The sequence below is a fragment of the Mercenaria mercenaria genome, chromosome 10 (genome assembly GCF_021730395.1).
Source record: "Mercenaria mercenaria strain notata chromosome 10, MADL_Memer_1, whole genome shotgun sequence".
Classification (NCBI taxonomy): domain Eukaryota; kingdom Metazoa; phylum Mollusca; class Bivalvia; order Venerida; family Veneridae; genus Mercenaria; species Mercenaria mercenaria.
The window spans coordinates 36771799-36796654 of record NC_069370.1 but is presented as its reverse complement, the minus strand read 5'-3'; the positions used below and the strand labels follow the sequence as shown (position 1 = coordinate 36796654).

The 24856-nt window shown below is 36.0% G+C and overlaps 1 protein-coding gene and 1 long non-coding RNA gene across 3 annotated transcripts in view; one reads left to right on the top strand and one right to left on the bottom strand.

Moving 5' to 3' along the window:
• LOC123560814 (cubilin-like) overlaps window positions 1-24856 on the bottom strand; it is a 128508-nt gene that overhangs the window by 7241 nt on the left and 96411 nt on the right. For both annotated transcript variants that reach the window (XM_053552775.1, XM_053552774.1), the window contains exons 59-61: window positions 22241-22440; window positions 19084-19246; window positions 397-608 (exon numbers count right to left, since the gene is read on the bottom strand). In XM_053552775.1, the coding sequence (XP_053408750.1) occupies window positions 397-608; window positions 19084-19246; window positions 22241-22440 (575 nt within the window). The remainder of the gene's footprint in view (window positions 1-396; window positions 609-19083; window positions 19247-22240; window positions 22441-24856) is intronic.
• LOC123539781 (uncharacterized) lies at window positions 9726-16594 on the top strand. The gene is made up of 3 exons (XR_008372694.1): window positions 9726-9852; window positions 12194-12360; window positions 16423-16594. It is a non-coding gene; the product is annotated as an uncharacterized LOC123539781 (long non-coding RNA).

Below are 24856 nucleotides of genomic sequence, written 5' to 3'. Positions count from 1 at the left end.
TGCTGGTAGAAAGTTTTGGTTAAGAATCAGTAACTAAAGAGCATGCTTAGGTCTACAATATTCAAAGAATGATTTTCTGTGACTGTTAGATGACCCCTATTCTTCATGGACACTAGGTTAAGGTCACAGTGACCTCTAAACCATGCTTCAGTGTATTTGTCCTGTCTTCTTTCACCAACATCCGGACATACAAAATCATCTGATGAACAATTAATTCAACTTCCCAGGGTATAATCTCTAAACTTTTCAAACTACTTCATGTACTTTGGAATAATCTCTAAACTTTTCAAACTTCAAAATCATTTACATGGGAAAAATATCTAAACTTTTCAAACTTCAAAATCAATTTACCAGGGAAAAACATTTTAACTTTTCAAAATTCAAAAATCAATTTACCAGGGGATAATCTCTAAATTCAAGATACTCTGGTGAGCATCCAGATGTTGTCTGCAGATTTAGTGCTGTTACATTAAGTTCTACTTGGTCTGTATCAGTTTGGGCATCTATGGTCCAACGACACCGGACATCCTGACGGAAAGCATTTGGATACCCTGGAGATGTGATCACCTGTTGGCTAGATGTAGAAGTGTATGTGCCTCCGCAGACACCTGTAAAAGTGTCAAGCAAAGAATCTTATGTAAACAGTTTTTTACCATAACATAGTTTCTCATTTCTAAACTCTGTTAAACTAATGTGAAATCTTAAACATAAATAGTTTCCTACAATGACTCATAAATTTCAAGGCAGGTGTGTGACATCATTTATGATGCAAATTTAATTAGTGAGTAAAATAATGTTGATGATTTCAATGACACTCAGAATAAATAATTACAGAGCAAATGAGTATGTAATAAAAAGTTGTCTAAGCGTTTGCAGCATTGAAAGTTATATGCAATTGTTCTTTCAGGGAGTAATATATACACTGCAGAACTTATACACATTTTTTGATACAGATGCTAATAATCTACAATATAATAGCCTTCTTTTAATTACTATAAAAAATGTTTCTTAAGATGTATTAATAGCTTAAACATATTAATTATCTAAAGTTCTTTTTTTATATGTTTTAAGGTATTTTTAAGGTAGTTCTGCACATCTGAAACAAACATTGTTCCAGAATGTATAACTTTATTAAACCATTTTTTTTTTCAAAGCAGAGTATCCCAAGGAATATCAGCCAATGAAAAGATAAGGCTATATCTTTGATTATTTTGTTATACTTAACTCAAAATATTGAACTTCCTGTCCATTCTATTAGAAAATTGCTCTTACAATGACATTTTGCATATACAATACGTCCTAAAATGTAGCGTTCGTAGTTGTACACGTATTTTCAATCATACGGCAAAATAAACTGTATAGGTTACTTTGTGCATGAATTTTAACAAAACAATTTGAGTCCTTAAATTGCTGCATATCTTATGTTATTATTTCGAAATTCTAGATCAAAATCCATCTACTGTCAAAATGAACACTGAGAAAGACTACAAGGCCCATGTTTCATTGCTTTCGTGACATTTTTGTAACAAATTAAGAATGACATTGTCAAGGTAACTGATCTACCTACACTTTTCTATTAACAACAAGCATTGCACAATTATATAAAACATGCAACTGATACTGAAGTTGAGTGTACATTTGCATTCTTACACCAACAGAACCTGACTAAGCAGCCATCTTTATTAAGCAGCAACTTGGCTTCAGCAGCCAAACGTTCCAAAAAACTTTTTGTTGCAATTTCAGCTTGTAGCAAGTAAATTTGCATTTGCAACAAGTGCAGACCAAGATTAGCCAGCACGTACATGATCATGGGCTGAAAACTGTTCGCTATTCAGTCAGTAATTTTTCAGTGAACACCTCTTTTAATAAAAAATGGTACTGTCTAAATTGAACGATAGACCAGTCCATTTTAGAAATTTAGTTGGGTAAGGGTAAAGCAGCCACCTGCCTTAAGCAGCAAGATTATGATGCTCCCTTGGCTGGCTGCTTAACACAGGTTTGACTGTCGGCTAAACAAAAGAACCCAGGCAAATGCTCATTGTACAGCAAAGCAAACTGAAACCATAAAAGTAAATTTTTCCTTAACAAAGACTGGGTATGGGTTCCCTAAGTACACTATACATGTTAATCAAAAATCCAAGGTGGCCAAATGCACTTTGTTATAAGACCAACCAAAGGTAAATGACTGTAAAACTTGTCATCAACCAATTATCAAATTTTTCCTTAACAAACACTGGGTATGGGTTCCCTAAGTACACTATACATGTTAATCACAAATCCAAGGTGGCCAAATGTACTTTGGTATAAGACCAACCAAAGGTAAATGACTGTAAAACTTGTCAACAATCAATTATCAATAAGTCTCTTGTTTTGTTGAAAGAACTCTTATTTTCCAGACATATAATTATCATGGCACACCAAAAACAGAAAGTCATCAAGTTCAGGAAACTTAGACAGAAGCCTTCTGGTTAAAACTCAATCTGACTAAAGTACATCTCCTATTACGCTACGCATAGGATCTGAGAACGACCTATTGATAGCCTCGTTCTGACGACCCTTTCGCTAGCCAATCAGAGCTTAACTTACAACATTTTGCAAATCTACATTTAGCCTTGATTTTTGATATTTACAATTCTTATGTCGTAATGTGTCAGGTAGCCGGTTAGCTGAGTCAGTAGGCCACTTGCTCTGCAAGCTAGGGGTCCTGGGTTCGAGCCCTAGAATGACTGCACATTTTTCTTACTCTTTGACATTCGAACAAGTGGTCTGATTGGTTCAAATAAAAATATATTTGTGAAAATAAAAATAGCAATACTGGAAATCCAAAATATACAGAAGATGTATATGAATGGGTCTTTCATAGATCTTCGTTTAGAAGATCAAGTATTTAAGTCAGATTGGTTCAAACTTAGACAAAAGCCATCAGGTTCAGTAAGCTTAGACAGAAGCCTTTAGGTTCAAACTTAGACAGAAGCCTTCAGGTTGTTGGTTCAAACTTAGACAAAAGCCATCAGATTCAGGAAACTTAGACAGAAGCCTTCTGGTTTAAACTTAGACAAAAGCCATCAGGTTCAGTAAGCTTAGACAGAAGCCTTCAGGTTCAAACTTAGGCAAAAGCCATCAGGTTCCGTAAACTTAGACAGAAGCCTTCAGGTTCAAACTTAGGCAAAAGCCATCAGGTTCAGTAAACTTAGACAGAAGCCTTCAGGTTGGTTCAAACTTAGGCAAAAGCCATCAGGTTCAGTAAACTTAGACAGAAGCCTTCAGGTTCAAACTTGGGCAAAAGCCATCAGGTTCAGGAAACTTAGACAGAAGCCTTCAGGTTCAAACTTGGGCAAAAGCCATCAGGTTCAGTAAACTTAGACAGAAGCCTTCAGGTTCAAACTTAGACAAAAGCCATCAGGTTCAGTAAGCTTAGACAGAAGCCTTCTGGTTCAAACTTAGACAAAAGCCATCAGGTTCCGTAAACTTAGACAGAAGCCTTCAGGTTGGTTCAAACTTAGGCAAAAGCCATCAGGTTCAGTAAACTTAGACAGAAGCCTTCAGGTTCAAACTTGGGCAAAAGCCATCAGGTTCCGTAAACTTAGACAGAAGCCATCAGGTTGGTTCAAACTTAGGCAAAAGCCATCAGGTTCAGTAAACTTAGACAGAAGCCTTCAGGTTCAAACTTAGGCAAAAGCCTTCAGGTTCAGTAAACTTAGACAGAAGCCTTCAGGTTCAAACTTGGGCAAAAGCCATCAGGTTCAGTAAACTTAGACAGAAGCCTTCAGGTTCAAACTTAGACAAAAGCCATCAGGTTCAGTAAGCTTAGACAGAAGCCTTCAGGTTCAAACTTACACAAAAGCCATCAGGTTCAGTAAGCTTAGACAGAAGCCTTCAGGTTCAAACTTGGGCAAAAGCCATCAGGTTCCGTTAACTTAGACAGAAGCCTTCAGGTTGGTTCAAACTTAGGCAAAAGCCATCAGGTTCAGTAAACTTAGACAGAATCCTTCAGGTTCAAACTTGGGCAAAAGCCATCAGGTTCAGGAAACTTAGACAGAAGCCTTCAGGTTGGTTCAAACTTAGGCAAAAGCCATCAGGTTCAGTAAACTTAGACAGAAGCTTTCAGGTTCAAACTTGGGCAAAAGCCATCAGGTTCCGTAAACTTAGACAGAAGCCTTCTGGTTCAAACTTAGGCAAAAGCTATCTGGTTCAGTAAGCTTACACAGAAGCCTTCAGGTTCAAACTTACACAAAAGCCATCAGGTTCAGTAAGCTTAGACAGAAGCCTTCAGGTTCAAACTTGGGCAAAAGCCATCAGGTTCAGTAAACTTAGACAGAAGCCTTCAGGTTCAAACTTGGGCAAAAGCCATCAGGTTCCATAAACTTAGACAGAAGCCTTCAGGTTGGTTCAAACTTGGGCAAAAGCCATCAGGTTCTGTAAACTTAGACAGAAGCCTTCAGGTTCAAACTTGGGCAAAAGCCATCAGGTTCCGTAAACTTAGACAGAAGCCTTCAGGTTGGTTCAAACTTGGGCAAAAGCCATCAGGTTCTGTAAACTTAGACAGAAGCCTTCAGGTTCAAACTTAGGCAAAAGCCATCAGTTTCCGTAAACTTAGACAGAAGCCTTCAGGTTGGTTCAAACTTAGGCAAAAGCCATCAGGTTCAGTAAACTTAGACAGAATCCTTCAGGTTCAAACTTGGGCAAAAGCCATCAGGTTCCGTAAACTTAGACAGAAGCCTTCAGGTTGTTAGTTCAAACTTAGGCAAAAGCCATCAGGTTCAGTAAGCTTAGACAGAAGCCTTCAGGTTCAAACTTGGGCAAAAGCCATCAGGTTCCATAAACTTAGACAGAAGCCTTCAGGTTGGTTCAAACTTAGGCAAAAGCTATCTGGTTCAGTAAACTTAGACAGAAGTTATCTAGTTCAGTAAACTTAGACAGAAGCTATCTGGTTCAGTAAACTTAGACAAAGCCATCAGTTTCAAACTTAGACTAAAGCCATCAGGTTCAGTAAGCTTAGACAGAAGCCATCAGGTTCAATTAGACAAAAACCATCAGGTCCAGTAAATTTAGACAAAGCCATCAGGTTCAAACTTAGACTAAAGCCATCAGGTTCAGTAAGCTTAGACAGAAGCCTTCAGGTTCAAACTTGGGCTAAAGCCATCAGGTTCCGTAAACTTAGACAGAAGCTTTCAGGTTCAAACTTAGGCAAAAGCCATCAGGTTCCGTAAACTTAGACAGAAGCCTTCAGGTTGGTTCAAACTTAGGCAAAAGCTATCTGGTTCAGTAAACTTAGACAGAAGTTATCTAGTTCAGTAAACTTAGACAGAAGCTATCTGGTTCAGTAAACTTAGACAAAGCCATCAGGTTCAAACTTAGACTAAAGCCATCAGGTTCAGTAAGCTTAGACAGAAGCCATCAGGTTCAATTAGACAAAAACCATCAGGTCCAGTAAATTTAGACAAAGCCATCAGGTTCAAACTTAGGCAAAAGCCATCAGGTTCAAACTTAGGCAAAAGCCATCAGGTTCAGTAAGCTTAGACAGAAGCCATCAGGTTCAATTAGACAAAAACCATCAGGTCCAGTAAATTTAGACAAAGCCATCAGGTTCAAACTTAGACTAAAGCCATCAAGTTCAGTTAACTTAGACAGAAGCCATCAGGTTCAGTAAACTCAGACAAAAGCCATCAGGTCCAGTAAACTTAGAAAAAGTACATACTGAAAATTGGCAGCCGGCATTGAAAATCTGACCTTGTCCATATGAAACCCCTTTTTCTGTAACCTTACTACAATAATTCCTCTCTCACAAGCATTTACTGCCCAAGCACCCAGGCTCTTTCAGTAATTTATGTCATCCCCAGAAATTTTCCATACAATTTATAAGTTTGGATTGCCATTTGAATAACTAGGCCTACTGTATTGTGCTCAAACCCTTGTGACCTTGAGCCATCAGTGTTTAACTGTAATTACAATGCATCCTTTTTAACCTTTACCCTTCTATATTTCTAAAACGGACTGGTCTATCATTCAGACAGTGCAGACCACCGTGTAGACTGATCTTGGTCTGTACTGGTCACAAAGGCAAAATCACTTGCCACCAGCAGGCTAAAAGTTAGAATCACTGGGAAGACTAAAACACAATCATTATACAATGGTTGTTGCTCTGCAAAGCTTAAATTACTCAGAATTTTCAGTCATTGGAAAGCAAAGTTTGTCTTTCTCTTTATTCAGATGTTCGTTCTTTGCAGGTGTCATAAACTGAAGTTATAGGGTATTTATTGCATGTGAGGGAATTCTTTTTTATTATATACCAATATATGGACATTACTGAAAAAAAATGAACTCAACTGTTATCTGATTAAGTTGTAGGCAGTGCATAACATAAATATATTTTTCTGCATAATGTGCATGTATATTTCTGCATAATGTACATGTATATTTCTGCATGTGTAGTTCCACATATTAATGTATGTGTTTATTTCCACATAATGTATATGTATATTTTCTATAGTGTACATTGCATATTTCCATATAATGCACATGTGTATATGTATATTTTCTATAGTGTACATTGCATATTTCCATATAATGCACATGTATATTTCGACATAATGTGCATATATTTCTTCATGATATACATGCTATTACTATATTTCAGCATAATGTACACATATATTTCCACAAAATGTACGTTTTTTTCCACATAAAAAACACATCAAGTTCAAAAAATCTGCACATTCTACATTATCTAAGAAAGATCTAAATATACAAAATCTAAATCAAAGTATTATAATGCAAAAATTGTTACTGTTACAATTTCGCACAACTAACACCTGGGCCCAGTTGTTCCAACTTTTAACAGGTGATTCTTGTCGATCAACTTTTAGTGATATATTTCAACATTTTAGAAGACTTGCTAAAACAAGAGGGCATGATGGCCCTATATCGTTCACCTGAGTTTAGCTGCTTGCTTAAACAAATTTCTTTGCTTAAGCTTCACTAACAAAAAATAGGCGAGTAGGTTCATGGTAAAGATAATTCAAGAAAACTACTAAAATCTGTTTAGAAATTAAACTGGTGGTCCAAATTTCTTTGCTGCAGCTTCAAAAACAAGAAAGTAGGTCAGTAGTTCAGGGTTAAGAATATTAAAGATGAGTATTGAAATCTGTATCAAAAGTTACAAACATGGTCCAAATTTCTATGCTATACCTTGAAAAACAAAAAAAAGTAAGTCAGTAGGTCATGATTAGGCCAATTCAAGATGAATATTGAAATCTGTATCAAACATTATGCTTGGGCCATACCAAATTGATTAATAGTTCTTCAGAAAATTTTCAAAAAAAATAGGAGCGGGCGAGCGAAATTTTTATTTTATTTTTTTTTTTCTCAATTTTGATTTTTTCTGAGGCGGGTAGATTTTACATGGAGCGAGCGGGCTTTTTTTATTTTTTTTCCCACCTTGAACCCTTGAGGAGGCGGTTATGATTATATATAAAGTTAACATTTCTTTAGAAATAACACAGAAATCAAACATTTACAGTGTGGGTAACACAGTATATAGCTTTTCTATATGTTTTAAAGACTACATGAATGCTTTTGCAAATAAGTTCTTGCCAAAACTCACTGAATCACTTTATTTTTTTTATTTTGTAATTTTAATTACTAAGAAATGAGTGTCTTATTTTTAATTTTGATTTTTCTACATTAATCTGAAGACGTGCCTATTTAATGGCAAAGGATGAGGAATATTTAAGACAAAACAGGCACATGATTGTGTGGAATAACATTTCTTCTGAAACACAGTTAGATGGCTTTCACACATGAACAAATTTGTGCCCCTAGTGGAACTCCAACCCATAGAGGTGACAGGGGAAGTAATAAACCACTTGACCAAACGGAGACCAAACGGAGTTGGGCATACAGATGCTTCAACATTGCTCGAATCCCTTTAGAATAATTTCTTAACAGATCATGATCAGGCTAGCTTAAGCTTTAGTGGTAGAGATTCATTTCAGGCAAAAATAATAACAGACGGATAAAGAATGATCCCAATATGGCCACCCTTAAAAGTGTTGTTTGTTGTGCTTTGACTGAACTTGAAATTTAGAGTTGGGGAAGTCTGTTTTTTTTAGTTTCTTTCGTTCAATCAATTTACAGCCAATTTTAGATATATCCTGGCGTCATGTGTACAAACAGGCAAAACTGGGGTTACAAAAGGACAGATTTTGTTTGGAATTATTTTCATATCAACACTACTTATTTGAAAAGCTAAACAATTTTTAAATTGATTAAATGCGTTTTGAAAGAATATCTGACTGCTGTACTAAAGAAGTTACGTTCAAAAAGATTTGGGCCGAGACAATGTGATAGGTCGGTCAGGATCTGTGAACAAATATTTTTTTAAGATAGTAGTTGGCCTCAGCTTTGGGCTCTAGATCTAACATGCTGAATTAAACAACTGATAACAAATGGTTTGAAAACTTTATATCTGAACAATATTTCCAAATATTTTTAACTGCATCCCCGTGCACGTCTTACAAGTCAGGGCTTTTTCAGGGGGTTTTGGGAAAAAGGCCCCTGGTCATATTGGGAATTTTTAACGCGGTAAATTGTCAAATTTGGGAAAATATACTGACAAATTAAGTGAGTTTTTAATTAATATATATTAGTTTAAATTTTCAGTTTCAAATTTTACCGGTAGTGGATCTATCCCCTTGTGAAATTTTGAGAATTTTTTTTTTCAGGATTGTGTTCCAGTATTGCCTGAAAATACTAACTCTTTATTTGTCATGCTAAAATTTTTGTTTACAGTTTGATTTCACCAAAGTTATAACTGAAATTATCCAAAAAGTAGAAATGCAAAGTGCGTGTATTTTCGAGTGTAAAAACTGGGTCGCGAAAATATGTGACAATTGATTTTAATGGTATAAGAACTACCTGTCAACATGTTTTGGGTACTTTATTCAATTAATATTTGTGTTTTTATGCATTTTGAGAGGTTTTTGCATACAAATCATACATTTCCACAGCAAAATCTTGTAATTATTTTTTGCCGAGGTTGCAGACGGTCATGTTACTAAAAATAGAAACGAGTTGGTTTTTCCAACATTTTGTTTGATTTACTTGGCAAACAAAACTAATTGTGAAAGAATTATTATTGAAAAACAGAAAGTAACTGATTTCAGTTGGAAAATTTTTCATTGGATTGGGAATTTTTTGCTCCAGATTGGGTAAAATTGAGCATATTTGGCATTGGGAATGGGGCCGAATATCGGCCCCGTGAGATAGGGTGAAAAAGCCCTGCAAGTCGGGCTTCGTTCTTTTCACTGTATTGAACAAAAGTAGAATGTGCCTATTTCATTACCTACCGGCACATCGAAGGCCATGTGTGGCACTAACAAAGACACTCCAGATTTAAAACAAATAATGAACAACACCATAATTCCTGACTTTTTGAGTTTGGATCATCAGCAACATGTATTACGGACGCATGAAATCCGATCAATAGGAATAAGGTCAGTAATTCGGTTGTAAGCCTCCGTGGTGTAGTCGAAAATAGTGCCTATATATAAATAGTCCAAATTTTTTCTTGGGTAAAAAGCAAATTCTATATGAGCTGAAGCATTTATTCTGCACATGTTATTAATTCACTCATCTGTGGATATTAGAAAGATATTTACAATGTTTTGTGATGTATTGTTTGGAAACAGGAAGCCACAATAGGAGGTAGGTATTGTGGGTATGCTGCGGATTAATTTTTTCACCGACCTTGACATTGGTAGAAACAGCTGACTGGCATTTCACTAGGAACTATTCAACACCATGTTTTCTGTTTGTTTTTCATTTGCAGACACATGGAACTAAAGAGAAAAGGTAGTCTACCAGAGATTGATGTTTTAGAAATATTTTTTACAGAGCTTTGTTTATAGCACATTTTATATGAAATATATAGGCATTTTTTTTACTGACCTTTGACCTATAAGAAAGGGAAACTATTTTGTAAACATTAAAATCTGTCGTCTGTTTTCAGTTTATTTGAAAGAATTAAGTGAAATATGGCAAATAATGACTTTCTAGCAATATTAAAAGCTAGATTAGATGAAAAATTAGAAGATTTTGGCCTTTTGGGCTGTAAGCGGTGGACCGGCGTTGTCTGTGGCACTAAATGGCCACGTTATGGAAAAATGAGGGCAAAATTTCCACAAGATGTTCATTCTAAATATTATTATGTACACAGATTGGCCTATATGATAGATAAAAACATCATAGAACTAGAAAATACTGATCATGTGTCCCATTTATGCAAGTTTTCACTTTGCTGTAACCCGGAACATTTGAGTTTAGAGCCTCAAATAATAAATAATTCAAGACAGCAGTGTATGGAACAGTGTTTTGGTCATAAATGGCAAGGCCGGGTTTATCCGAATTGCATTTTACAGGTATTTCAATGTATGACAGCCTCTATAATACATGTAATATGGAAAAAGAAGTGAAATTTCTATATATACATTGATCATAATATAATACAGTATTTACAGACAAATAGCACTAGTCGTACAGCATTGACCGAAATATTTTCCGGTACTTAGAAAGGTGACCGGTTCAATGAAAATACATATGATCAGCAAGTTCGGGAATTTTCGACAAGTCCGGGGTAGGGTCAGTAAGCCCTTTAGAGTAGTGGACCTCTGCGTGAATCTTATACCTTCGCATACGGGATGCGTAGCGAGAGTCGTTCATTTTTTTCTGACATTGTTTAGATTTCAATCTGAGGGCAAGTTTTCAGACTTAAGTAAGTGTTTAATAACTGATGTACCCTTAGGTAAACTTGCACTAAACACTGTGACTTTAAAAGAGTGGAGTTAGTATATCCGTGGTTCAGTTTCAGGATTTGACCGTGTATACGACCCAAACAGTTCCTAGAATACGTGACAGACTTTGGCATGCATGAAGTATATGCACGATTGACCGCTTCACATTTCTGAGTTGAAGTCTGTAGTTTGGTTAACTCTATGCTATTTGGACCAAGCAAAACTTGAATACATGAATATAAAGTTGCCTCATCAGATTTGGTCATTTTCAGTTTTAGATTTGCTGGCAAGTAATTCTTTGATTGTTTAAAGTTACCGGGACAAACAAAGCTGTATTTCTTACAGGATTCACCGCAGTAACCTTTGAAGCAGAGAATAATTGTTAAGTGTAACATTATGCATAGCCCTTTTAATTGCCTCAATGTTTCCCTGGTATACAGAATGGGCCTTTTTTAGCTCACTTACACACCTAGACCTGATAGATAGTGACAGTCTACTTTGAAGGTTAGCCCTGTGGGGGCCACTAAACATATTCTTGCTGAACTTTGCCTTATTTATTTGACGGCGCATTGAATTGCTAAGGTGTCTTAAGTCTTTTAGATGTGAAAAAGGTTTAGACTGGCCCTTGTCAACACCACTATGCCCCTTAGAGTCCCCATCACCAGTGAAATGGGCAATACTGAGATCCTGATTTATTTCAGTAGTCACCAGACTGTTCCAGCGTGATTCATTGCCAATGGAATCTGACTCAGCTAATGATGCTGTACCGTGTCCCCTGTGGTTAGGACAGACTACAGTTTCCCCTTTATTTCTAAGTTCTGAGGCAATTTTACAGATCTTCACCCCCACAAAAGCACCAATTATTTGCTTGTTTCTTGTATTATTTTCACACATAGTGGTAGTGACAATGGTGCCAGCTTGGAAAGGGGTACTATCAGCATTAAATACAGGGTTGTTATAGCAAGAATCTCCCTCAGCATTAGTCATTTCTGGGTTTTTGTTGCCACATGCCTTATTTTCAGCCTTTAATTTTTGCCTTAACTCATGCATATTGTTCTTATTTAGTTCAACAATAGCCTTGCCAACACTATTAGACTGTAAGCGCATAGAATTTTTAGCCGGTGGAGTGATGTTTGTATTAGCAAGAATTCGCACTAAGCCGGTGTTGCCTACCGGGGTAGTCATGGCTCCTAACTGTAGACCTACATTAGCTTTTGCAGACTTTCTACCTCTTACATTGGAATCTACATGTTCAAATAATTGGTAAAACTTGCTCTTGTAATTGCATTTAGTACATTTCAGGCGTTCATACCAACAGATTCCCCATTTACGTGAAACAGAAGCATCAATAATCAAGTCACCAGTACATGCATAATTTCCAATACAGTGCATTTTTATTTCAGAATTAAACATCTGGTTCAGTTCAAGGGGACGGTACAGTCTATTAGTCAAAAGGTCAGGGTGTACATCCATGTTATCTGGTACAGAGTAATCATCAGACAGTGTTCTAGTCTCAGCCAAGCTGCGAAGTGGTACAGCATTGGTGTCAGTACCATCAACATCTTTAAAGGTAAAGATACCTTTGTACTCATGAATGCGGGAGTCACGAGACTGCTTTGGGAGCCTTATGTACCTTTTATCAGTGTTATGCTTGACATAATTACGTTTTTTACCTTTGTGCACATTACTGACACCTTTTTTAAATCCACATAGCCTTGACAGTCTTTGCCGCTTTGAGACAGACGGCATTGTGTTAACCGTAGCACTAACTATAGAAATTTTTACTATATGAACCTTAGAAAGTCTGCCAGAAGAATGAAATTAAAATGCCAAAAACATGTATATTTAACAGGGGCAAACATTCTTAGGTCATGTCAAAGAAGCCAGGTGGTAATTGCAGAGGTGTGAAATGTGTCATTTTTTCATTGTTATTGGAGTCACAGCCATAATTATGTTTGGTATACCCAGAAAGAGGTCTGATTGAAGCTTAATTACTCTTAAATGCTCACTGGGACATCAAAGCATTTGCTAAAGCAATTAATGGGCTATTTGTCCAAAATAATGTTTAGAAATGCCTTTTGATACTAATATTTATGAAAAATTTGGTTATTTGCATAAAATTTTGTCTTCTGGTGACAGTCTGCCAATGAAAACATGTTCTACGATTTTAAAGTATGATTTTCTGGAATAATATGAACAGTTTTTCAATACACCGGTATCATTTTCCTTTAAATTTTCATGAAAAAATGACGCGAAATAAGAAAAAATTATTATCATGTAATTGACCGTTAAAACCTCGATTTGTGGCACCTAGGGCCTTTGACATGACCTAACAGTTATGCCTGTATTTTCATACTGTTGGTATTTCAGCCATGAAACTGGTAGGAATGTTGGCAAAAGGATTATATTAAAGGAGAAACCAGTTTAATTTAGATATATTATCAAAAAAGTTTCTTATAGGAATAAGGTCAGTAATTCGGTTGTAAGCCTCCGTGGTGTAGTCGAAAATAGTGCCTATATATAAATAGTCCAAATTTTTTCTTGGGTAAAAAGCAAATTCTATATGAGCTGAAGCATTTATTCTGCACATGTTATTAATTCACTCATCTGTGGATATTAGAAAGATATTTACAATGTTTTGTGATGTATTGTTTGGAAACAGGAAGCCACAATAGGAGGTAGGTATTGTGGGTATGTTGCAGATTAATTTTTTCACCGACCTTGACATTGGTAGAAACAGCTGACTGGCATTTCACTAGGAACTATTCAACACCATGTTTTCTGTTTGTTTTTCATTTGCAGACACATGGAACTAAAGAGAAAAGGTAGTCTACCAGAGATTGATGTTTTAGAAATATTTTTTACAGAGCTTTGTTTATAGCACATTTTATATGAAATATATAGGCATTTTTTTTACTGACCTTTGACCTAAGGTCAGTAATGCGGTTGTAAGCCTCCGTGGTGTAGTCGAAAATAGTGCCTATATATAAATAGTCCAAATTTTTTCTTGGGTAAAAAGCAAATTCTATATGAGCTGAAGCATTTATTCTGCACATGTTATTAATTCACTCATCTGTGGATATTAGAAAGATATTTACAATGTTTTGTGATGTATTGTTTGGAAACAGGAAGCCACAATAGGAGGTAGGTATTGTGGGTATGTTGCGGATTAATTTTTTCACCGACCTTGACATTGGTAGAAACAGCTGACTGGCATTTCACTAGGAACTATTCAACACCATGTTTTCTGTTTGTTTTTCATTTGCAGACACATGGAACTAAAGAGAAAAGGTAGTCTACCAGAGATTGATGTTTTAGAAATATTTTTTACAGAGCTTTGTTTATAGCACATTTTATATGAAATATATAGGCATTTTTTTTACTGACCTTTGACCTATAAGAAAGGGAGACTATTTTGTAAACATTAAAATCTGTCGTCTGTTTTCAGTTTATTTGAAAGAATTAAGTGAAATATGGCAAATAATGACTTTTTAGCAATATTAAAAGCTAGATTAGATGAAAAATTAGAAGATTTTGGCCTTTTGGGCTGTAAGCGGTGGACCGGCGTTGTCTGTGGCACTAAATGGCCACGTTATGGAAAAATGAGGGCAAAATTTCCACAAGATGTTCATTCTAAATATTATTATGTACACAGATTGGCCTATATGATAGATAAAAACATCATAGAACTAGAAAATACTGATCATGTGTCCCATTTATGCAAGTTTTCACTTTGCTGTAACCCGGAACATTTGAGTTTAGAGCCTCAAATAATAAATAATTCAAGACAGCAGTGTATGGAACAGTGTTTTGGTCATAAATGGCAAGGCCGGGTTTATCCGAATTGCATTTTACAGGTATTTCAATGTATGACAGCCTCTATAATACATGTAATATGGAAAAAGAAGTGAAATTTCTATATATACATTGATCATAATATAATACAGTATTTACAGACAAATAGCACTAGTCGTACAGCATTGACCGAAATATTTTCCGGTACTTAGAAAGGTGACCGGTTCAATGAAAATACATATGATCAGCAAGTTCGGGAATTTTCGACAAGTCCGGGGTAGGGTCAGTAAGCCCTTTAGAGTAGTGGACCTCTGCGTGAATCTTATACCTTCGCATACGGGATGCGTAGCGAGAGTCGTTCATTTTTTTCTGACATTGTTTAGATTTCAATCTGAGGGCAAGTTTTTCAGACTTAAGTAAGTGTTTAATAACTGATGTACCCTTAGGTAAACTTGCACCTAAACACTGTGACTTTAAAAGAGTGGAGTTAGTATATCCGTGGTTCAGTTTCAGGATTTGACCGTGTATACGACCCAAACAGTTCCTAGAATACGTGACAGACTTTGGCATGCATGAAGTATATGCACGATTGACCGCTTCACATTTCTGAGTTGAAGTCTGTAGTTTGGTTAACTCTATGCTATTTGGACCAAGCAAAACTTGAATACATGAATATAAAGTTGCCTCATCAGATTTGGTCATTTTCAGTTTTAGATTTGCTGGCAAGTAATTCTTTGATTGTTTAAAGTTACCGGGACAAACAAAGCTGTATTTCTTACAGGATTCACCGCAGTAACCTTTGAAGCAGAGAATAATTGTTAGTGTAACATTATGCATAGCCCTTTTAATTGCCTCAATGTTTCCCTGGTATACAGAATGGGCCTTTTTTAGCTCACTTACACACCTAGACCTGATAGATAGTGACAGTCTACTTTGAAGGTTAGCCCTGTGGGGGCCACTAAACATATTCTTGCTGAACTTTGCCTTATTTATTTGACGGCGCATTGAATTGCTAAGGTGTCTTAAGTCTTTTAGATGTGAAACAGGTTTAGACTGGCCCTTGTCAACACCACTATGCCCCTTAGAGTCCCCATCACCAGTGAAATGGGCAATACTGAGATCCTGATTTATTTCAGTAGTCACCAGACTGTTCCAGCGTGATTCATTGCCAATGGAATCTGACTCAGCTAATGATGCTGTACAGTGTCCCCTGTGGTTAGGACAGACTACAGTTTCCCCTTTATTTCTAAGTTCTGAGGCAATTTTACAGATCTTCACCCCCACAAAAGCACCAATTATTTGCTTGTTTCTTGTATTATTTTCACACATAGTGGTAGTGACAATGGTGCCAGCTTGGAAAGGGGTACTATCAGCATTAAATAGAGGGTTGTTATAGCAAGAATCTCCCTCAGCATTAGTCATTTCTGGGTTTTTGTTGCCACATGCCTTATTTTCAGCCTTTAATTTTTGCCTTAACTCATGCATATTGTTCTTATTTAGTTCAACAATAGCCTTGCCAACACTATTAGACTGTAAGCGCATAGAATTTTTAGCCGGTGGAGTGATGTTTGTATTAGCAAGAATTCGCACTAAGCCGGTGTTGCCTACCGAGTAGTCATGGCTCCTAACTGTAGACCTACATTAGCTTTTGCAGACTTTCTACCTCTTACATTGGAATCTACATGTTCAAATAATTGGTAAAACTTGCTCTTGTAATTGCATTTAGTACATTTCAGGCGTTCATACCAACAGATTCCCCATTTACGTGAAACAGAAGCATCAATAATCAAGTCACCAGTACATGCATAATTTCCAATACAGTGCATTTTTATTTCAGAATTAAACATCTGGTTCAGTTCAAGGGGACGGTACAGTCTATTAGTCAAAAGGTCAGGGTGTACATCCATGTTATCTGGTACAGAGTAATCATCAGACAGTGTTCTAGTCTCAGCCAAGCTGCGAAGTGGTACAGCATTGGTGTCAGTACCATCAACATCTTTAAAGGTAAAGATACCTTTGTAATCATGAATGCGGGAGTCATGAGACTGCTTTGGGAGCCTTATGTACCTTTTATCAGTGTTATGCTTGACATAATTACGTTTTTTACCTTTGTGCACATTACTGACACCTTTTTTAAATCCACATAGCCTTGACAGTCTTTGCCGCTTTGAGACAGACGGCATTGTGTTAACCGTAGCACTAACTATAGAAATTTTTACTATATGAACCTTAGAAAGTCTGCCAGAAGAATGAAATTAAAATGCCAAAAACATGTATATTTAACAGGGGCAAACATTCTTAGGTCATGTCAAAGAAGCCAGGTGGTAATTGCAGAGGTGTGAAATGTGTCATTTTTTCATTGTTATTGGAGTCACAGCCATAATTATGTTTGGTATACCCAGAAAGAGGTCTGATTGAAGCTTAATTACTCTTAAATGCTCACTGGGACATCAAAGCATTTTGCTAAAGCAATTATATGGCTATTTGTCCAAAATAATGTTTAGAAATGCCTTTTGATACTAATATTTTATGAAAAATTTGGTTAATTTTGCATAAAATTTGATCTTCTGGTGACAGTCTGCCAATGAAAAACATGTTCTACTATTTTTAAAGTATGATTTCTGAATAATATGAACAGTTTTCAATACACCGGTACCATTTCCTTTAATATATCCATGAAAAAATGACGCGAAATAAGAAAAAATCTATTATCATGTAATTGACCGTAAAACCTCGATTTTGTGGCACCTAGGCGCCTTTGACATGACCTAACAGTTATGCCTGTATTTTCACTACTGTTGGTATTTCAGCCATGAAACTTGGTAGGAATGTTGGCAAAGGATTATATTTAAAGGAGAAACCAGTTTAATTTAGATATATTATCAAAAAAGTTTCTTATAGGAATAAGGTCAGTAATTCGGTTGTAAGCCTCCGTGGTGTAGTCGAAAATAGTGCCTATATATAAATAGTCCAAATTTTTTCTTGGGTAAAAAGCAAATTCTATATGAGCTGAAGCATTTATTCTGCACATGTTATTAATTCACTCATCTGTGGATATTAGAAAGATATTTACAATGTTTTGTGATGTATTGTTTGGAAACAGGAAGCCACAATAGGAGGTAGGTATTGTGGGTATGTTGCGGATTAATTTTTTCACCGACCTTGACATTGGTAGAAACAGCTGACTGGCATTTCACTAGGAACTATTCAACACCATGTTTTCTGTTTGTTTTTCATTTGCAGACACATGGAACTAAAGAGAAAAGGTAGTCTACCAGAGATTGATGTTTTAGAAATATTTTTTACAGAGCTTTGTTTATAGCACATTTTATATGAAATATATAGGCATTTTTTTTACTGACCTTTGACCAATATCAATTTGACGCATTAAAACAGCGATAAAACCTGTTTTACCGTTATTATTCCGGACCGCGTAATCGAAAAAAAAAAATTTTTTTCGGAGATTTTTATGTACGTGCGGGCGGGTAATTTTTATTTTTTTTTCTCGGGAATGAAATTATTGATGCGGTAGTTCCGACGAACGACATATCAATTTGGTATGGCCTTGTGGTCCAAATTTCTTTGCCACTGCTTCAAAAACAAATAAGTCAATGTAACACAAGGGACCACCCAGGCTTGGCCTATACTGACCCCAGGGTCATGATTTGAACAATCTTGGTAGAGACCCACTAGAGCATAACACATACTAAATATCTAAGCTCTGGGCCTTATGGTTTAAGACAAGTTTTTTTTTAAAAATTTTCCCAATATAAGTCTATATATACCATGTGACCCCTGGATCGAAGCCATATTTGATCCTAGGGGGATAATTTGAACAAACTCGGTAGAGGACCACAAGATGATGCTACATACCAAATATCAAAGCCCTAGGCCCTATGGTTTTGGACAAGAAGATTTTCAAAGTTTTCCCTATATAAGTCCATGTAAACCATGTGACCCCATACCATATTTGACCCTAGGGGGATAATTTAAAAAAAACCTTGGTAGAGGACCACTAGATGATGCTACATGCCAAATATTAAAGCCCTATGACCTGTGGTTTTGTATAAGAAGATGTTTAAAGTTTTTCCTTTTGGTTGCCATGGCAACCAGAGTTCTGTATGGAATTCAATTCTTTAAACAATTTTTAAAGAAGACCATCCAAGGAACATCCCTGTGAAGTTTCATCAAAATTAGCCTGGTGGTTTAGGAGGAGATATTGTTTAAAAGAAAGTGTGGATGGACGCTGGACGGATGGTCGCCGGACGGTGAGCGATCACAATCGCTCACCCTGAGCACTTTTTGCTTAGATGAGCTAACAAAAGTAAGAGCTAAGGATTATGAACACTAAAAGTCTTCACAGTAAAATTAAAACATTAAACTAATGTTTTCCACCAAGACTTACATTTTGAATAAGAATTTAACCGCCTGTCAGTTTAACAGCCGGTTGAAGTTTTGAACAACTAACATGTGGATGCTAATGACAACAAATACCTACCATCAAGCTGTGTGTAAGTAGCATTAAATCCTGCACCTGTAACGGACACATCCGAGTAGAATCGTACATACAGGACATTTGATGTTGATGTAATCATAGGTGGTATATTGGATCCACAGTACGTTCCTATCAGTGGATCTTCTTCAGTCATTCCATCGTAAATCTGCAAAATAAAATACAAAAAGAACATAAGAACAACAGCTGTCTGCGGACAGCAACACTTGACTATCGAACAGCCTTGTCAATTGAATGAATATCAGTAAATCAAGAGCACTGCCTACGGGTGCCATTGCTCATCTGCAAGTGCTCAACAATATGCAAGGAAAGAGTTATAGTTCAGATTTACTAAGAATAAAAAGGGCCATAATTCTGACAAAATGCAGGGTAGAGTTATGGTTCTTGACCTACATTTTATGCTTAACAAGTGTGCAAAGTTTTAAAGCTGTACGCTCTTATAGTTTTTGAGAAAAGGTGACCTAAACAAACATTTTAACCAATAAACTCAAATTTTCTAAGTATAAAAAGGGCCATAATTCTGACAAAATGAAAATCAGAGTTATGGGTCTTGGCCTATATACCGGTAGTTCCCTAATGGCGATAAACAAGTGTGCAAAGTTTCAAAGCTGTAGCTTTTATAGCTTTTGAGAAAAGCTGGACCTAAACAAAAACTTTTAGCCAAGAAACTCACATTTTCTAAGTACAAAAAAGGTCATAATCCCGACAAAATGCAAATCAGAGTTACGGTTCTTTGCCTACACAGTCAACTAATGATGGCTAACATGTGTGCAAAGTTTCAAAGCTGTAGCTCTTACAGTGTTTGAGAAAATGTAGACCTAAACAAAACTTTTAACCAACCGATGATCAAGTGATGACAATACCTCGTAGATTTTTTTAAAAAATCAGACAAGCCAAAAAGGGGCACAATTTCTGTAAAAAGAAAAAACAGATGTATGGAACCTGTCAATGCTTGTCAGCTCATCACAGTGGACAAGCATTACAGTTTCAATCCATTCCCATTTGTGTGTCACTGAGATACCAAGTTTACATACTAAGACATAACCAAAATTTGCTTAGTTGAAAAAGGGGCATAAATTGGTAAAAATGCAAAAGTTATAAGACCTATGCAATGCATGCTAGATCATCACAATGAACAAGTATGTGAAGTTTCAATATATTCCCTAATAGCTGGTATAGAGATACCAGTTTAATTACAAAACCTTGACCAAAAATTGCTAAATTGAAACTAGAGCTATCACTAAAGGTGATGAATGTACCCCCCGCATGCACTGACACAGTACATTGCAATTTGACGCACACAAGATTGCATAATTACGTGGACTGTATGTATATAGACTGTATGTATACAGTAAAGTAACAAAAAACAAAGTCCCATAACTATGCAGAATATTTTTCTAAAAGAATGTAACATGCACCATGCACAACAAGGGTTGGTACTGATCACTTGTGTGAAGTTTCATTAAATTGTGTGTAAGGGTTTGGTAGATTAGGCATGCACAAGATTGCATATGCAGACTGTATGTACATAGTATGTTAACAAGAAACAAAGTCCCATAACTCTGCAATTTTTGTCGCTGAAAGAACCTAACATGTCCCATGCACAACTACTGTTGATACTGATCACTTGTGTGAAGTTTCATTAAATTGTGTCAAGGGGATGAGGAGAGATGGTGCGCACAAGATTGTGTCTACGTATATAGTACAGTAACAAAAAAACAAAGTCCCATAACTCTGCAAATTTTTTTTCTGAAAGAACCTAACATGCCCCATGCACAACTACTGTTGGTACTGATCACTTGTGTGAAGTTTCATTAAATTGTGTCAAGGGGATCAGGAGAGATGGTGCGCACAAGATTGTGTCTATGTATATAGTATAGTAACAAAAAAACGAAGTCCCATAACTCTGCAAATTTTTTTTCTAAAAGAACCTAACATGCCCCATGCACAACTACTGTTGGTGCTGATCACTTGTGTGAAGTTTCATTAAATTGTGTCAAGGGGATGAGGAGAGATGGTGCGCACAAGATTGTGTCTATGTATATAGTATAGTAACAAAAAAACAAAGTCCCATAACTCTGCAAATTTTTTTTCTAAAAGAACCTAACATGCCCCATGCACAACTACTGTTGGTACTGATCACTTGTGTGAAGTTTCATTAAATTCTGTCAAGGGGATAAGGAGAGATGGAGTGCACAAGATTGCGTCTACGGACAGACGGACAGACAGACAGACAGACAACCTGAAACCAGTATACCCCCCCCCCCTTACAACTTTGTTGTCGGGGGGTACAATAAGGGCAAAACTTTGTTAAAATGGCAAAGTATAGTTATGGATCCTGCGCAATGCATATCAAATCATCACAGTGAACAAGTATGTAACGTTTCAATCCATTCCGATTAGTGAGTACTGAATGGTACAGGTTTATGTAAATTGTGGATGATGGATGTCAGTCAATCCACCTATAATATCACCTAACTCTTAACCTTCAGGTAAGCTAAAAAGCTCATAATACAAAACTGGGAAATAAAAATCTAGCCAAGTTTGAAAAAAAATCTCGCTAATATTGAAGAATACTTAACCCTTACCATGCTGGACATGAATGATTCCGCCTTTGCGGCCAGTGTAGATTATGATCAGCCTGCACATCATGATCTGCACTGTCCGCTATTCAGCCAGTATCTTTTTGGTCAGCACCCCTTTTAACAGTTAATGGTACTACAAGCGGGTCATAATGAACCTATATCGCTCACCTGTTAAACTTGGCCTTGGAATCATCAAGATAAACATTCTGACCAAGTTTCATGAAGATAGGGTTTTATGCATCTTTTGTACCTTCCAAGTTATAGCAGGATACACATTCAGGTCACATTTTTAAATCATTTCTGGCCAAAGCAACCACATTATTTGACATAGCAATACTGTGTATGTTCTTCATATTGCCCTCCATCTATGCATCAAATTCCATATGAAAACAAAAATCTTAACTTCGTAAGTTACTTAAGATCCACTATTTGTGACTGACCCATGAAATTTGGACACATAAACACATTCTAGTGGCCTACTTTTTCAATACACAAAACTTATTTAATAATATAAAAACATTCTAGTATCTATAAATTATATATATACATGTATATACCTTAAGGTAGTCATAATGACATGTTGGATTATCTTCCATGTCTAATCCAGTGAAAGTTAATCGTATAACTTTATTGTTTGCAGCAATTATAGACCAGCGACAGTCAAGGTCATTCTCATATTGTCCGTCACCATCACTATCTACTGCTCTAAGAGTACCACTTGTTGAGTTAAGAATGCCTCCACATCCATGGCTTTCGCCTTAAAAAGAAAATTTATTGAAGAAAAGCTACAAATATTACTATTTATTTTATGCTAACTAATGAAACACTATATTCTATCAGTTAAATATTTTCATATCTCATCGCTCACACTGTGAAAATATGAAATCTATAGTCGCACTTTGTTCTTCATAATATATTTCTTAATTCAAATTATTTTACTTTAAGAGAATTTCATACCGTTATGCAGCAAAATATAAAACAAAATGGAACTTTATGTTGCATGTGTCTTTATAACGTCACAGCACATCTGACGTAATGTCTGTTTACGCGCGTCTGTTTTCCTGCGCTGAGATTAAAACAGTTGCAAAATGCATTTCTAAACGTAATTGAGCATAAAATAAAAAGAAAATTTGTTTGTTTTTCGTGAATATGGAATATATCTCACCTCGAAGATGGTGAAAATATTGAAATTTTCTCACTTCTCAGTGAGACATATTCCATATTCACTCAAAACAAACAAATATCCTCTATATATATATAGATGAAAAGCAACATCTCAAACTCTCTTATCTCAAAATTACGGTTATCTTTAAGACATTTTCAAATCCTGATCTGAAACACACATTTGCAAAATATCATTTTAAGTCAAATTTCAATTATCTGGAAGTAAGATGCTTTACCTCTTGTAATTTGAGATTCCGAGTTTCAACTGTACTTTAAATAAAATAGCGAAGACTTAACTAAGAAGGTTACATAACTAAACCTGTATTGGCACAAGGACAAAGCCTAAGTGCTCATTTTGTTTTAGGAGTGTCAATAACCACTGAAGGCACCACATTACTGTTCCATGATTTATCTATTTACAGTGCGAAATAAAACTGTTATTGGTGTGTCTAACAGGCCATGCACCCAAGTGTTAAAATTCAATTTAAGACCTCCAGACTCAAAGGTTATACATCATGAGCATGACATGTGCATATCCTTCATCAATATTTCAAAGCTAAAACATATAATTGATCCGCACCAACATAGTGCGTTTGCGACCAGCATGGATCCAGACCAGCCTGCGCATCAGCGCAGTCTTGTCAGGATCCATGCTGTTCGCTAACGGTTTCTATAATTGCAATAGGCTTTGAAAGCGAACAGCATGGATCCCGACCAGACTGCGCGGATGCAAACGCATTATGTTGGTTTTGTCATGGCCCGGCTCATATGCTGTTTTCTCATATTCTCAGGGGCCTAAGGAGTTGTTTTACTCCCAGTAACAGATTAACCGTTTCATAAACAGTATTTCAGTGTAATTTTGTAGAAAATTCACTTGTTTCTCAGAAGGAGCCACAAGATGTTACAGACATTATCCCATTTAATTATTTTGTTACAGTATTTGATACCACCCCAAAAGTCAGAAATGGACCAAGTGTTTCTTGTATTTCCATGGATTTAGAATTGACATCAGAACAAACAACTGTAGAATTTAAAACATTTAAATTACCACGGTGCAAAAAAAGATATATTCTGTAGTAAATGCATCAAGAAATATGACAATTAATTGCGTAATGAATGATTTATGGCAATTTTGCTTACACCACCAGAAAAAAATAAGGATTTTTTTTTTTTAATTCAGTAAAATGTCAATAATTTCATCAAATTGCGATCAAATCATTTGAAATTTTCAGTGTGTCAGTTTTGTACCATACCTGTGTAGAAAATAACAAACATTATATCATTTGACAACACTAAGGCAAGAAACGAGAATATGAGAAACCCTGAGAATACGAGAAAAGGGAATATTATATTAAGAAACACTCATAATATGAAGACTGACCTGCAAATTCAGAGGAGAAGATTTTCATGTTTCAATGTTTTCCATAAAGAGACCCATCCCTGGTGACAATTTCTTTTGACAAATCCAAATGGTATTTAACAACTTTTTGTAACAGGTTGTGCAAGGAATATTTCTGTAAAATCACTTTGAAATTGGACCAGCTGCTGAGTTTCTGATGAGAACTGATTTGAATTTTCCATTACATACAAGGAAAAATTAGCATGACCCCTAGGAAGCATGCTTTTGATGAACCAGACTAATCTGAACAAGATTGATAGAGGGTCAACAAAGGAATATTTCTACAAAATTATTTTAAAACTGGATCAACAACTAAAGGAGGTTATTATTTGAGGATTTTTTTCTCTATTTTTTTTTACTTCTGACGGCCATGACATTTATGAAGCAGAATAATTGTTATACTTTTAGTAATAGTTCACCCAAGGAACATTTTTTTACTTTTTTAAATCAGACTTAACCAGTTGTTGTTTCTTGACAGAGGGACACCCAAGGAGAATTTCTATGAAAATACTTTACAATAAGATCAGGGTTTTAGAAGACATTCTTTGAACATTTTTTTTTTAAATTTCAGCTTATTAATAAGCAGCCCCTAAGTACTACCAAGCTGAAC